The sequence below is a fragment of the Falco naumanni genome, chromosome 8 (genome assembly GCF_017639655.2).
Source record: "Falco naumanni isolate bFalNau1 chromosome 8, bFalNau1.pat, whole genome shotgun sequence".
NCBI lineage: Eukaryota > Metazoa > Chordata > Aves > Falconiformes > Falconidae > Falco > Falco naumanni.
The window spans coordinates 28,232,347-28,246,175 of record NC_054061.1 but is presented as its reverse complement, the minus strand read 5'-3'; the positions used below and the strand labels follow the sequence as shown (position 1 = coordinate 28,246,175).

The following is a 13,829-nucleotide window of genomic DNA, read 5'->3' as shown; positions in this document are numbered from 1 at the left end:
AAGGTGAGCAGGACCCTCTTTTTAGTCAGAAGCTTGCTTGTCAGCATGCTGGTGATAGATCAGATGTAAAGAAAATCACTTCTGCAAAACCAATTTGCTAAGGGGCTTGTAAAATCCATTTTTAAAAGTTACTGAGGCGAAAAAGTGAAGGACCAGCCAACCAGATACTTTGATCGGCTCTTCAAGGTCAAAAACTGATTACTAATTCATCAAATAACTTACTGGTAGCACTGTTTGAAGAGCAAACAACTCTGTGCAGATGTTCTACCTGATAATTCTAATACCATGGAAAGATGGGTAGGGTAGGAACAAACAGGATTTTTTACTTACTTTTGGCAATGCTACAATCGTAGGAGATGTGGTCTTCAAAGCACTGGCAGCCCAGTTCAGTACATTGTCCATTGCCGTTACAGAGACCAGGACACCGGAGAACAGTGAGGATGTCCTCCTGGGTAGCAGATGGCTGCTTTCCTACATGAAACCCTTGGTTTCTGTTTCCTAGCACTCTTCTTTCACATTCGTTTTCCAAAAGAGCAATCAGTGCCCTCACCCAAGCCGTGTCATCTTTGAGCTGCAGATCTAAAAGGCATATATCAATTGCCTCATCCATCTGTTTTCCAAGGAGATCTTTACACACTGAGCCAATGGTGGAATTTACAAGAATCTGGTGGCAAATCTCCTGAGCTTTGGTGGCGGTTAGGCCGTTGGGTGTGGGCCATGCCAGTGGAAGCTTCATCCGAACCCCTTCAAAGAAATCCTCTGGGAAAAAGTATGCAAAGCTTTCTGATTCTCTCTGGCTTGGGCCATGCAATGGGTGAAAGGATGAGTATTCATAATAGTCTTCTTGCCTTTTTGCCCTCCTTAGGTCTTCCACTGGTTTAGTAGAGTTCATGGAACTGTTGCTTTTCACAGAAACATTCTGTGCAAGGGGTTTTAGTTGGTCCTTGGGGCTACCTCGCTTTTGGATTGATTTAGGCAGATATCTTTGCTCAAAAAACTTGCTGGGCAGTTTCTCATCTTTTGCTGAAGTAGGCTGTCTTTCTGAGGGAGTGACAAACTCTGACGTAACATCTAGATACGGGATTGCAGAGGTGTAGTCCACGTGGTCATGGTGGCAGCCGGAGGGCTGAGGGAACGGACCCTGAAAGGCATGCAGCATGTTTACCATGGGCACGGACCTGGTGCTCTCCTTCTGACATCTGCAGTAATTTTTCCTTGGCTTCCCCTCAGAAGGTGCTGGAATCTTGTCAAATAAACTCTTCCCTGGAGGTATTCTGATTTAAAAATAGAAAGAGATTAGATGGAAGAAACTTGCAACAAATTAGGCTACAATACCAAGTAAACTTCCTTTTCCTGAAGCTGGGGAATGTATAAATCCTCAGCCTACCAAAGTACTTCAGAAAATGCTTAAGTTTAATCTCTGTTTTCTTCAGTCACTTTTGCACTGCCCTTCTTGAGTTGTCCTCTACATTTTTTAGAGCTACATGGGGACTTCTTAGTAACAGATGCTTAAGTGCTTTGCTGGAGTGCTGCCTAAGTGCTTGACTTCTCTTTGCAGAACTTTCTCCGAGGTGCAGGTAACCCGTTGCGTATTACACATGAAATAGGGGCTTGGATTTGTCCCTAGTGTGACTTAGGTACAGCTTGGAGAATGACAAAAAAAGACTTATTTGTTTCAAATGCTTTATTATGAAAATCCTCTTATCTATTTGCCTGTGCTCTCCTTACCAAGTGTTTTCTCTAAGACTTGGGCCACTACTTTTTTTCTTTTAATTTTTTTTCCTTTAAGATTTTTTAATGCAAACTTAATTTCATTCTTGTCTTCTAATGGAGCTTTCTTTGAATTTTTCTTTTGATGCAAAGCAGTTTTTTTCTATTAATCATAGGGTCAGGCTATCAAATAAGGTGAGGTGATTTCACCCACCACCCACCCCCACCCCCCACCTCCCACTTTTGATTTAGCCCAGCTTTAATGATGGATGAACTTCTAGAGAGTTCAGTTTCAATAAACAGCCATGATTAAAATTTCTTTGGAAATCTCATGAGCACAAGATCTCTTATTGATCTTATTTGTGCAATACAAGAGGAATCCTAGAGCTTCACAGAAAAATCTATGCTTCTTGTCCCAATAGTTGGCAGCACTACATTTCCAGAAAAAATTGAAATAGCACCAAAACCTTTAAATTATTTTGGCATTAATTTTGTCTTGCAGCCAAAATGTAGAGATCTCAGGAAAGTGAAAGCATTTACCAATGCTTTGAAGCCAGATGCTAGGTATCGTTGCAGAAAAAGTAATTGCCTTTATCTGATTTTTTAAAAAATATATTGAAAATGACATCTATGATAGTACTATTTTGATCATTGATACAATACTAACTTTTAATAAAACATCACAGTGACACAGGCAAAGTGAACCAATTTCTCTTTTCGTGCACTTCTGTGCAACCTGGGGCAATAAAAGGTATCTGGTGGTTGGGGGAGCGCTAGTCCTTTGGTCAGCACGGCTCAGTGTCAGTGAGTGCCCTGGACCGCTGGCTCTGCATGGTGCTGTTATCTGCAGCTGAAGCTGCCCAGTCTCGTCATGAACGAACTGTAAACCTAAACTAAGGCAGCAGGATGAGCTCTTTCTTTGAGGGAACACTATGTAAACTAGAGGCTAGGGTCAGTATCCCGTATTTAATAGCTAACTAAATAAAAATCACATACACTGGTCCACAATCAGGAGAGAAACACAAATGAAAATTTCAGTAAAATGAAACTCTCTTGCCTTACTCTTTTATTGAAAGAAATTCATTTGTTATTCCTGTATGAAACCAAATACCTTCCTTTGGTCAGCCCTGGTGAACAGGACGGGGGTGTATGGTGGGGAACAGGTGGAGCTGTGGGAAACCCCATCCTTCCTCACAGGCATGCACATAACCGAGCACCTTGGTGAGCTAGGGTGTGCCTTCTGTCCCCTGTATAAGATGACTAGACTATCATTCCTCATAGCTGTCCATTATAATCAAGAAAGAACCAAAGACACGTTTTTCAAAATAAGTTAGATGCTATTATAGAGAGGGAGTCCAAAATTAATAGCATTGCTGGTGGTTTCTCGAAAGCTTTGAAAAATGGTTAGAAAAATATATTTTACCTGCTTAAAATACAAGTTTTAAAGTTCAGCTCCTCTTTGTCTGGATGCTGTTTAAGGGCTGTGAGGCTCTGATGTTGTTTTATTGTTTCAAAGAGTTGCGTTGGAAACCTGAAGTTCTGAACAGATCTGTGCCATTCAGAGCCCTGCAGCTGCTTGAAAGAGGTGGGAGCCAGGGGAGGAGCCGAACTGCCAGATGGTGAGCACTCAGACTGGCTTCAGGTGCTGGAGAAAACCTAACATGCCTTCAGTGTTATTTAAAATAGAGTTTAAAACAGCAGCAGAGAAACCGCCCTCTGTGTTTTGTTTGTTACTGCGCCATTTCTCCATGGGTGGATCAGAGACTGATCCAATCTCCTCTAGAGGTGGCCTTCGCCTTTCCGTTGGCCTGAGTTTTTAACCAGGTTCTGAAAAGTCCTTGAGAATCCCTCCTTGGGAGTACTGCAAGGTGAAACTCATCACCCCTCTTGCCCTTCTTCCTTAGCAGGAGCTTCTCCTGCCTTTCCTGAAGTATCTCCATCGTATGTGCCGAACCCTAGAAAGCTCCTCACTGTTTTATAAGTAAATACCTATATACTGTGCTTTGCCTTTTGATCTTTCAACAAACTTTCTTTGAAGAGGTCCTCCTAAGGATCATGTTAACCCCTTTTTGTGTAGTCGACAACTGATCGTTTCTTGCTCAAACTATTTCTGTATCTGCCTTCCCAGAAGCAAGCTCTGACTGATTATCGCCTTATGAAGATGTTGAAGATGTGTGCTGAATTCTAAATAGTACAATTTGTAATGACAAGTCAAAATTGCAATTAAATAGCCATTACTTAGGCCATTGAATATAACTAGAATATGGTAGAGGAGTTTGTTTATTTTCTAGAAAGTAATAGGTCTAAACATTTATTGTTCCTGTAAGCTTGTGCTAAGTTCCCAGTAAGTGGTATGCTAAGGTGGTTTGCCTTATTTTTCCTTATTTGCGAAACATACTTCACAAACAAATCTACATAGTCAACCAAACCCATCTTTGTTTTGGGAACACCTAATAGACAGGTGTAGAATTCAGCAACAAGAATTAAAAGGTGGGATAGAGATAGGGAGAGGGACAGAGATATGTCAGAGCACCAGACTCTTGGCTTTGGTTCCAGACCATCTGTCTCAGAAAGTGCAAGTTTTTAGAGCTCACTGTCATTATCAGTAGAGGAGATATTAAGTTTTAGCATGGTACATACATTACCCCACTTTGTCAAAATGTAACATTTAATCTATACTCACATATTGTAATTAGTGTTCAGGAATAAAAGAACAAGGGAAATACCAAACCCTTAATTAATCCCTATTGTCAGTTATCTACATTTTCCAATGTGAGTGAGAACTGCATTTTTTTTTAACAGCTGAATGGGATCTTAACACAGCTGTTAGCATGACATCACTGGCGGATATACAACTTCTTTCTCAGTAACTGCCTGTGTGTGTTGTGCTGGCTGAAAATTAAGCCCCTGGGCTGTTAGGATGGGAATGGGTCTCCAGGATTCCCTTGCTAGATGAAGCAGATCTCTCTGTCAGGTCACTAGGGGAGTATGCAATGAAATAAACCTGTTGACACCCCTTGAAACAGCACTATAGAGCATCTCCCAGGCAGGGATCCGCTCTTGCTTTGTACCTCCACTCCTCTATGAAGTCTTCCTCTGGCACGTTGCTCAGGTCGTTGTGACTGATCCCGTCAAAGAGGCCACATAAACCGCTGGTGCTGTTGAAGTCACTGCCCGGCACCCTCACTGTCAGGCCCATTCCCCACTCGCTTAAATCGGCTCGCACAAACGCCCCCGAAGGGAACAGGATCTGAAGAGGCAGAAAAAATCCCAGCAAACTGAAGCTGTTATTAAGCTTTTTATGCAAAAAATCCATCCCTTTCTATAAATGAAAATATCAAAGTTGGATGCAAGCAATGGAAGGAGTAATTTAAGCTCACTTAGATACACTATAAATATTTATTTGTGCTATTATTTAGCTTGCTTTCAGATTCTATGGTACCAATATCTGATAGCATTACATAAACATAAAACTGCACAAGTACTTTCTTTTTAAATTAGTAATTACATCTATTGAAGTTTTCCCACTGGTAAGTTACCAGCTAATTTTTGAAGTGACTTCCATGACAATAAGGCCACCCTTGAGTCTTTGCCTAGGAAATAATTTCTTTTAGATAAACTGCCAAGTTTGAAAAACAGCTTTCTTCCCTCTGAAAAATCGTTTCATTTTCCAGGGCTGGCTTACCCAGAAGAGATTGTGTTTTAAAGTGGATAAAGTAATTTTCTCATTAAAGAACTTGCGGTAGGCTTACACTGACCTTTAAAAGAAAAAAAATAATCTTGAGGTTAAGACAATGGAATAACTGTGTGGATAATGGATATTTCAGATTGGTGTCCCAACCAAATAATAGGGAAAAAAATAATCTGTTCAAATGAAATGTATCTTTGTTTATTTGCTTTATTTTTACAGTTAAAATGAAAATTATTTTGAAATTGATCTGTGCCAGGAGTGGGAGCAGGAGCACTCTGTCCACATAAGTAACCATAGCTTGGTATTTTTTAATCCAAAATTAAATGTTTTCAGTTAATCTTAAAAAGCAAATTAAATAGTTGGAAACACCACATTACAATAATTTGAAAATAATAATTTTTCTTTTTTCAAGTGACTCCTGCCTCAGTATAATTTATTCAGCCAAATAATGTCCATTGGTTTTTTTCTTTTCTTTTAGGGGGGATTTTTTGGTCCTTTATAAATTCCTCCCCACTGAATCTATTAATATCTGTAAAGAAGCAACTAGCTTGTATTTGTATTTCTGTGCTGGCATCCAGAGGTTACATCTTGGCTTTGCTAAATAATATTCTTGCCAATTTTAGCTTCCCAGTAATCATTTTAGGCATGAGAATAGTTTCTGAGGAGTTCTCTGCAAGCATTCTCCTCGTCCAGCCGAGTGGAGCCACAAAGTGCCCCTGATGGCCACAACAGCCCGGGACACAGTTTTGAACTCTATGTTTTGATAAGGGCACTTATAACCTCCCTTTTTTAATAATTATTGGCCTTGGTGAGTAATGAACATCATCATATAAACCCAGTTCTTTGCATACATCTGTTCTTTGTTGTACCTCCACCTTGGCTGTACCTCCACCTCAGCTGTATGCTTCGCTTCCCAAGGTAAGTTTAAAAAACAAAAAAAAATTCCCCACCATAAATCTCAGATGGTCTGATGAATTAATTTTTTCTTAGTATTTTAATAGGTAGAGCAGAGGACCTTCAGCTGACACAGTGCTCAGTAGGATTTGATTTCCTTCTTCAGGTAAACATGTGCCTCTTAATTACATGCTTTACTACAGGGAGGAGCATTTCCTACAAGGCTGCGTATAACATCCTTGCAGTCAGGACTGCATGAGCTGCTTCAGTCTTCTGTGCTGTCTGGAGTAATATTGCCAGGTGTGGATTTATTTCAGGAATTCAGAGGGCTATAAGCCTTTCTTCTCCTGCTGCCCCAGGCAAAACATCCCATCCGCCACTGAGGACTAACAACTGCCCAGCTTTTCTGTATCCCACCTGGATTTACCGCTGCTGACTGAGGCTTTGGAGAAGCTTTTTTGAGACCTCTCCAGATAGTTACTAGCTGCTGGAAGCTGCTAAGTTGCACAGAAAAGCAAGTGACTTAACCCTGTTCAAAGCATCAGGCTTGAATGGCACGGGAGCTGGCTCCCACACGGCACATGGCTGGTCACGGGCAGCCGCTGAGCAGATCGGGATCCACCATGCACAGTGGTGCGATCAGGTGTCCTGTTCCTTGCTGCACAATTCCTACAGATTCCCGTTCAGATCAGTGCAAGATTCATATCTGTGTCCTGGGTGCATCCTGATTTGTTTCACTGAGACTTAGATGAAGTGTAAACCAGAATAGGGATTCCTTGCTAGATTATTCTGGTAATAAAACAGTAATTATATCGCATTCAGTTGCAAAATGAAATGACAGCTTGCTTCCTGCTTTTTCTCTTTTCTATAATTAACAGACTTACAATTACTACCTTGCAAAGATCTATTCCAAAAGAGATCACAAGGAGAGCCAAGCACAGGCACTCCCTGCATCGTTCTGGCTCTTCCATGGAATCATCTTCATCCAAAACATTTCCTGCCAATAAATCTTGATGATACAACTCTAGGATAAAATCATCTCAGCCATAATTTGTGGCTCTTCTCGTCACCGGAGCCCCTGGTGCTGCCTGCTCTTATTCTTCCAGTGATTTCACTGGGTTACTGTGGATAAGTGATAGTTATGCAAAGTATGCTGCGGCCATACATTTTTTAGGCAAATACTTTAAGTTATACCAAATGTTGCACATTTGCAGCCCATTTTCATGGCTTTTGAGGGCTATCTGGATCTGACTAATTTTGCCTTACTGTCCAGCTCTAAACCAACATTATTCTGCTACCTGTGATCTTTCCTTGAATATTTATATCCTAAGCTCTGCAAAGAAATTTGCTTTATGGGATGCAGTTGAGTAGTGCCTAGCATAAACAAGCTGAGAGCGGATTGCCATACTGCGGAGAGTGAGTAACGCTACTGGCACTCCGCTATGTCTCTGAGAAATTTCCATAGATATTTATTTTGCTTTGTTTTACAGTTTGTTAAACTAACACTTTAACCAGCTTCTTCCCTGCATCTTGTTTTTCGGTACATTTTGCTGTAGGCGCTCTTATGGCTTCAGATAGATGTTTCATAGCAAATCCATTAATAATTCAGAAATATTAAACTCACATTTTTAAAGAACAACAACAACAAGAGTACTGAAATACCCACGTACTGTTATTTTTCTCCCTCCATAGGACTGTAGGATTTTGACCGGTGGTGATGCTTCAGTGCTTTTGATGGCCAGCTGGGGTCTGCTCTCCTGAAAATGGCCATTGCAGGTGTCCAGCACCACAGTGTCACCCCCCTCTCTTGCAGCTACGCCACAATTGCAGGCGGTGGCGGAGCGGTGGCCTCCGCAATCCCATTGCCGAACGTGCACTTCGAACACCCGCGACACGCTCCGGCACAAAAGGAAGGTGCCGATTTTATAGTTATCGTAGCGCCTAAAGAGCAACAAACCAAAAAGAGGATTTAGAGACCCGGAGCAGCCACCTGTGATGCCTGTTTGTCAGTGCTGGTGCGGCGGTGCTCCTTAATTAGAAGGAGGGAAAAATCAACGTGCAGGGGATTGTTTCTCCGGCACCATAAGCAAGGGAATGCTGCTGCAGCTCTTAGCTGGAAGTGCGCAAGAATTCACGTGAAGAGAGGGTAGCTCTCTTCTCCCAGCTGGTGCTATGGCAATGGGCATGGATAAAAAGGATAAACATTTGATAAAAAGAGAATGGGAAGAAGTCCCTGACTCCAGGCCTTAATAAATATGTTTTGGTTCTAACCGGATACTTTACAGCACGATAGTCTTCAAAGCAAAATCAGTGCTCAAATAACCTCTTCTGTGACTAACCGCCAACCTTGACAAGGCTGGCAGTGGTGAGGTGAACGCTGCCTGTGAAAAACTGGGATTCTGCTGAAAACCGGTTACAACCAAGTTGGTTCCTCCCCCAGCAACAACCACCCCGTAAGCCCAACTTTCACTCCGAACGGGTTGGCAATCAGCACAGGGCAGTGTGTTGAACACTTTGGGACTTTCTCCCCTGTACAGAAGGTCCGTGCACCATGGTAGTGAGGCTACGAGCAGCAGAACTCAAATAACTTTGCAAGTATTTCCCCTCTGCACCAGCCAGGCAAACCTCTTCCCACCTGCAGCCCCTGGATTTCCATAGCAGGGACCTGTGAGAGGATCCTCCTCTGCTCCTTCTCTATTGTCTCACTCCATAAGCTTATCTTATCCTTACTCTATTTTATTCTGATGATGTATAAAAGTAAAGAAAACAGTAGCTGTATACTTTATATATGTTGCTGGAGTTTGCTACTCACAAGCCAACAGCTGCCATCTTTAAAAGTGATGGATTATTCTACTTTCTTTGAAGGCACTGCATTTAGTCTTAAATATGATTTTTATGAAAATAAGTAATATGGAAGCTAAGCTATGAGCTTACAATAATAAGCGTTATTCTTTTTTGCAATAAAAAATAAAAGAAAATGTAAAAAGGAATGTGTAAAACACCTCAACTAAATAACAAGATTACTTTTAAGCACTGCCTCATGCAAACACCAATCTTGTTTTTCAGTCTGTTAATGTTTCCTATACAGAGGAACAAATGGCTCAAGAACCAAGATTTTTTAGCATGTCTATATCTGCATTTTATTTGTCTTCAGAGTAGAAGCCATACGAAACTATGCAGCTTAAAACACAGCAAGATTTTAAACTCCAATTGCTTTTCCCTGCTAGGAAACACATCTGACTTTATCTTGCATCTTGAAAAACTTAGTGAAGCTGGCCATAAAATGATAAGATTTTGAATGGCTCTGTCTCATCTTATTATCTAATCAGGTACATAAATCCTAAGTACGCTGTGCAGATGCTGTTCCTAAGATTGATTAGAACTAAGGACAACAAAAGAATAGATAATCTCTTTTAACATCAAGTATTAGTTCACTTTGGACATCTTCACGGGAGAGACAGAGCAGACAGCGTATTTTATGAGAATCTACTTTCACAGTTTGCTTCAGCGGGGGGAGTTTAGAAGGAAAGGTGTTTAGAGAGGTTGATGGAACATAATGCATCGGAATGGCTGTACCCAGACTAATCAGCTGTATCTGATAAATAAGACTGTATTAGCATATGCATATAAATATCATTGCAGTCATGGGAGCTATTTACTGCTTAACAAGCATTGACAGTGGACCCAATCCAACTCTCCTGGAAGTCACTTAGAGTCCTTCAATTAAGTCATGGCATAGATTGCATAGCCCATAACAAATCTGTAAGTGTCTAAATTGAAGCTTTCAGCTGCCTTTGAATTACTTGAATGGGTAATTGAATGTAGTCAGGTGATGTTTATACAACTGTAATTGTGATAATGATTCTTTGGACAACATTTGAGAAATTACTGGTGGCACTAAAAGCATGAAGTAGAGATACTGGGGCTCTTGCCTGAGGGAGCTCTGTGTGTTCTTTGTGAACCAGGCACCACCGCTTGTGTCTGAGCTGCCCTCCACAGCGTATTTCCCCATCCCGCTTCCCTGATAATCTGTGGCTGTGGATGTACTGGGCGGAAAGGGGTTCCCTCCCTCCCCTTCTATGTGGTCAGGCTGTTTTTCAAGGGGTGCAGCAAATTTTTGTCCCAGCATGAAATGACAGCTCAAATTGTGCTCTTAATCCAAGATTTATAAAATGCTCCTAAATCTTTGGTTATGACAGCGAGATGCTGTAGGAATTGTTTCTGTTGGTTTATCCTAAGAGAGAGACAGAAGGAAATATACATATATGTAAACAATTAGTACTAGTAGTGTTAGACTAACACAATGCACTTACTCTTCACCAAGCTACACTTCATCTTTTTATTCATTCAGTTATTATGGCTTATCTAAAGATTTCCCACCACAGTTTTGCCACCAAACTATTTGATTTGTTGACAATGTCCCTCCAGGTTCCCCCTTTCCTTGCCGGTAAGAACTACCTTATGCTACTTGTGACCCTGGGAAGTGCTGGGTGATGCTGGAGGATGTTCTCTGGTTTCAGAGCGCTCAACATTTAGGACTGGTCATATTGTTCTGGGGGAGCAAAGCAGCTGGGTTACGTTCAGCAGTCACTCGATGGTATAAACTTCTACAGGCTATCAAAGAGAACAGCACCTCTAGCAGGGCTACTCGTGCCCGGGACTTAATCGTGGGATGCTGCGATGACTGCCATGAAGCCAACCAGAAGGGTGAGGCTGTGCAAGCTGAGGGATTTTGTCATCGTGCATGAAATGGAGCCCTCGTCCCTGTGATAATGTTGATGGATGGATTAGCATAAATGGTCGAGAAATCTGAAAAATCTTTTTTCCTCTTATTTAAGGTAAAATGCAAAATAACATGAATGATATATATACTTCACCAGTCAAGAAACATTTCCCTTTTATATTTTACCTTAAAAGGATTTTCTGCTTATTTAGTTTTAAGCTAGTACTTCATATTTAAGAATCTACAATTTATGGCGTGAAAAGCTTTTATATTTATAATGTGCCATAACTAGTAATGAGGGCTATACTTTTCCTTTACCAGGCTTTCACATTTGTTTAATTTAGAAGGTACTTTGCTATAAAAGAAAGTGCTCTCTCTGGATTTTAGCTAGTATAATTAACGCTATTTCACATCTATGCTCCAATATACACAAACTGATTGTGCTTACACTGTAAAATATGACACATCCTTTGATTTTCAGTCACTTCCTTTGGTCAAAAGAATGAAAAGATTACAAGATAATTTTTCCTACCAAAATATATTTCAGGGAACGTACCAAGGGAAGTGTTAGCATTAGAAGACAGAGTTAGATATTTCAGTTTTCTAACGAATAGCGAACTACCTCACATGTAATGTTCTCAGTATGTCAGATTAAAAACCATTGAAAATATCACTACAAAAGTGACAAAATGAAGTATTATTGTGAAATCTCATGAAACTACCCACTACCAAAAAAAACCCCAAACAACCCCAAAACTTCCAGTCTTTTGATTTTCATGCCATTTTCCATTTATCCAACAAGTTTGTTAAGAAATTTTTGCAATCAATATTTTTAAGATAAGTTTTAAATGTTTAATGCTTTCAGTTCAAATTTTGGAAACCAAAAATCGTTGCCGTTCTCTATTGTCCTGTTTGTTTTCATCCTTGCTTTTCCCCATTGGGTTTTTTTACTTCTTTTCGCTAATGGGGAAGTCAAAGAAGGCAAGCAACTTTGGGGAAGGCAGGAATATATTTATGTGCATGCCTGTTGGCGTAGAAAACAGTCCTCCCGTTTTGCTGTTGGCAATATTCCCTGTCTTTAGACTTTCCCTTGCTTTTCACGTGACGGTCCTTCAGTGAGCCACCCCCAGGATCCAGCGGCGGAAAGGGTGCCGAAGGCACAGCTGATCACCACCCACCCACAGCAGCTCTGCCTACAACAGTTTGATCTTAGAGGCTGCTGTCTCCTTGTGAGCTGACCTACAAGCTTTGTGGTGGGACAAAGGGATTTCCATGGATAATATTGTCTGATGGATGCCCAAGAGCTGATGAGCTCATCCTCTCAGCCTATCACTTCATAGTCCCCAGGAGAAGTTTCCCTTAGCCTTTTACTTCCTCTTGCTTCACTGTTTACAATCTGCAGATCACTTTCTTTCTGATAATTTTTTTATTATTGAGGTCACTCAGATGTTTTCATACTGGAGCCCGCAAGCTTTTTGTACAGTTCTTCCATTCACGAGACCTAATGCACGCCTCATTTCAAACACCATTTCCCACCAGTACCCTTTGATGGTCAAAGGGCAATGCCTCTGTTCCACACCTCTGTGTCAGCCTTTGTCTTTAGGTTACAGGTTTGCATGAGGACAGAAGCAGGAATTGCATTCCTTAAATACAGATCTTTAAAATCATTTGCTAATGTGCTAACATTTTTTTGGATAGGCAGACAAAGAAGTTGCTTAACTGATGTGTAATAGGGTAGCATAATCATTACAATAACTGAAAGAGAAATTATTTACAATAATAGATGGGAATTTAAGTAGGGGTAATAAGACTGTGAAATGATGGGTGAGAAACTTGGCTGAATATCAAGGAGTGATATATCTTAGTGAAATAACCTAGTTATTGAGATGGCAGGAGCCCCATCAGCTTGGCTCATTTAAAGCTACGCTGGACAGAGCTGTAATGAATGTCCATCCACAAAGAAGAAATGTGCAGTTATCGAGGGGCCAGGCTAATCCTGGGATTTTTCTGTTTCAAGTCCGTGTGACTCTGAGGCAGGATGCCACAGAAGAAAGAGCTTTTCCAAACTCCCTGTGCTCAAACAGAATCGTAAAATGCTTAGAAGCATTTCTTTGTGCTATCAGTAACGCAAACTTGCAAAATGAGTTACTCAAATTTGCTTGATTTTATTTTAGACCTTTTTTTTTCCCCATGGAAGCAATATAAAAATGTGTTCTGTGGCTGAGAGCGTTCCCCCCTTCCAAGAGGCACTTTCCAGTAATTTATGACTTCTCAAACACAACAACCTGGCAGATTACTGTCCATTCTTAGCCCTAAACTAGAAAGGAATATTTTAGAATATAAATGTGTGTAGAGTTGTGAAATAATATTTTAGTCTATGTTAATATCCCAGAGCTGAAATAACTGTGGATACATGAGGCATGGGAATGTCTTTGCACCTCTCCTAGCTCTTCCACTAGCTCTTCTACATATTGAGCAACCAAACTTGGAAGTGCCTGGCCACATTATAAATGGTATTTAGAAAAGCAGGAGGGTAACTGGAAAGCCCCAGATGTGCAGAGCTAATTTTGTAGCTGAGACTACACAGTTTAGGTGAAATCTTTATTTGAGGAGGCATGTAACCTTGAATGAAGTCACTGCCTTTCCTACCTTTCACCAACAGATTTCTCCAGCTTTGATGTCATTTCGGATGCTACCTCCAGAGCATGCTGGACTGAAATTGGGACATTAGGATATCAAAATTAGAATATCATGCCTGCTGAGCCCCTGTGGACACTATGCGCCTAAAGTCATTATCTGTGCTATTAGGAG

The 13,829-nt window shown here is 40.9% G+C and overlaps 1 protein-coding gene across 1 annotated transcript in view; it reads right to left on the bottom strand.

The window, feature by feature from the left end:
* LOC121092587 (von Willebrand factor D and EGF domain-containing protein-like) overlaps positions 1 to 13,829 on the bottom strand; it is a 186,246-nt gene that overhangs the window by 102,852 nt on the left and 69,565 nt on the right. Inside the window, exons 9-11 of the mRNA XM_040603822.1 lie at positions 7,966 to 8,236; positions 4,782 to 4,960; positions 331 to 1,274 (exon numbers count right to left, since the gene is read on the bottom strand). Of these exons, the coding sequence (XP_040459756.1) occupies positions 331 to 1,274; positions 4,782 to 4,960; positions 7,966 to 8,236 (1,394 nt within the window). The remainder of the gene's footprint in view (positions 1 to 330; positions 1,275 to 4,781; positions 4,961 to 7,965; positions 8,237 to 13,829) is intronic.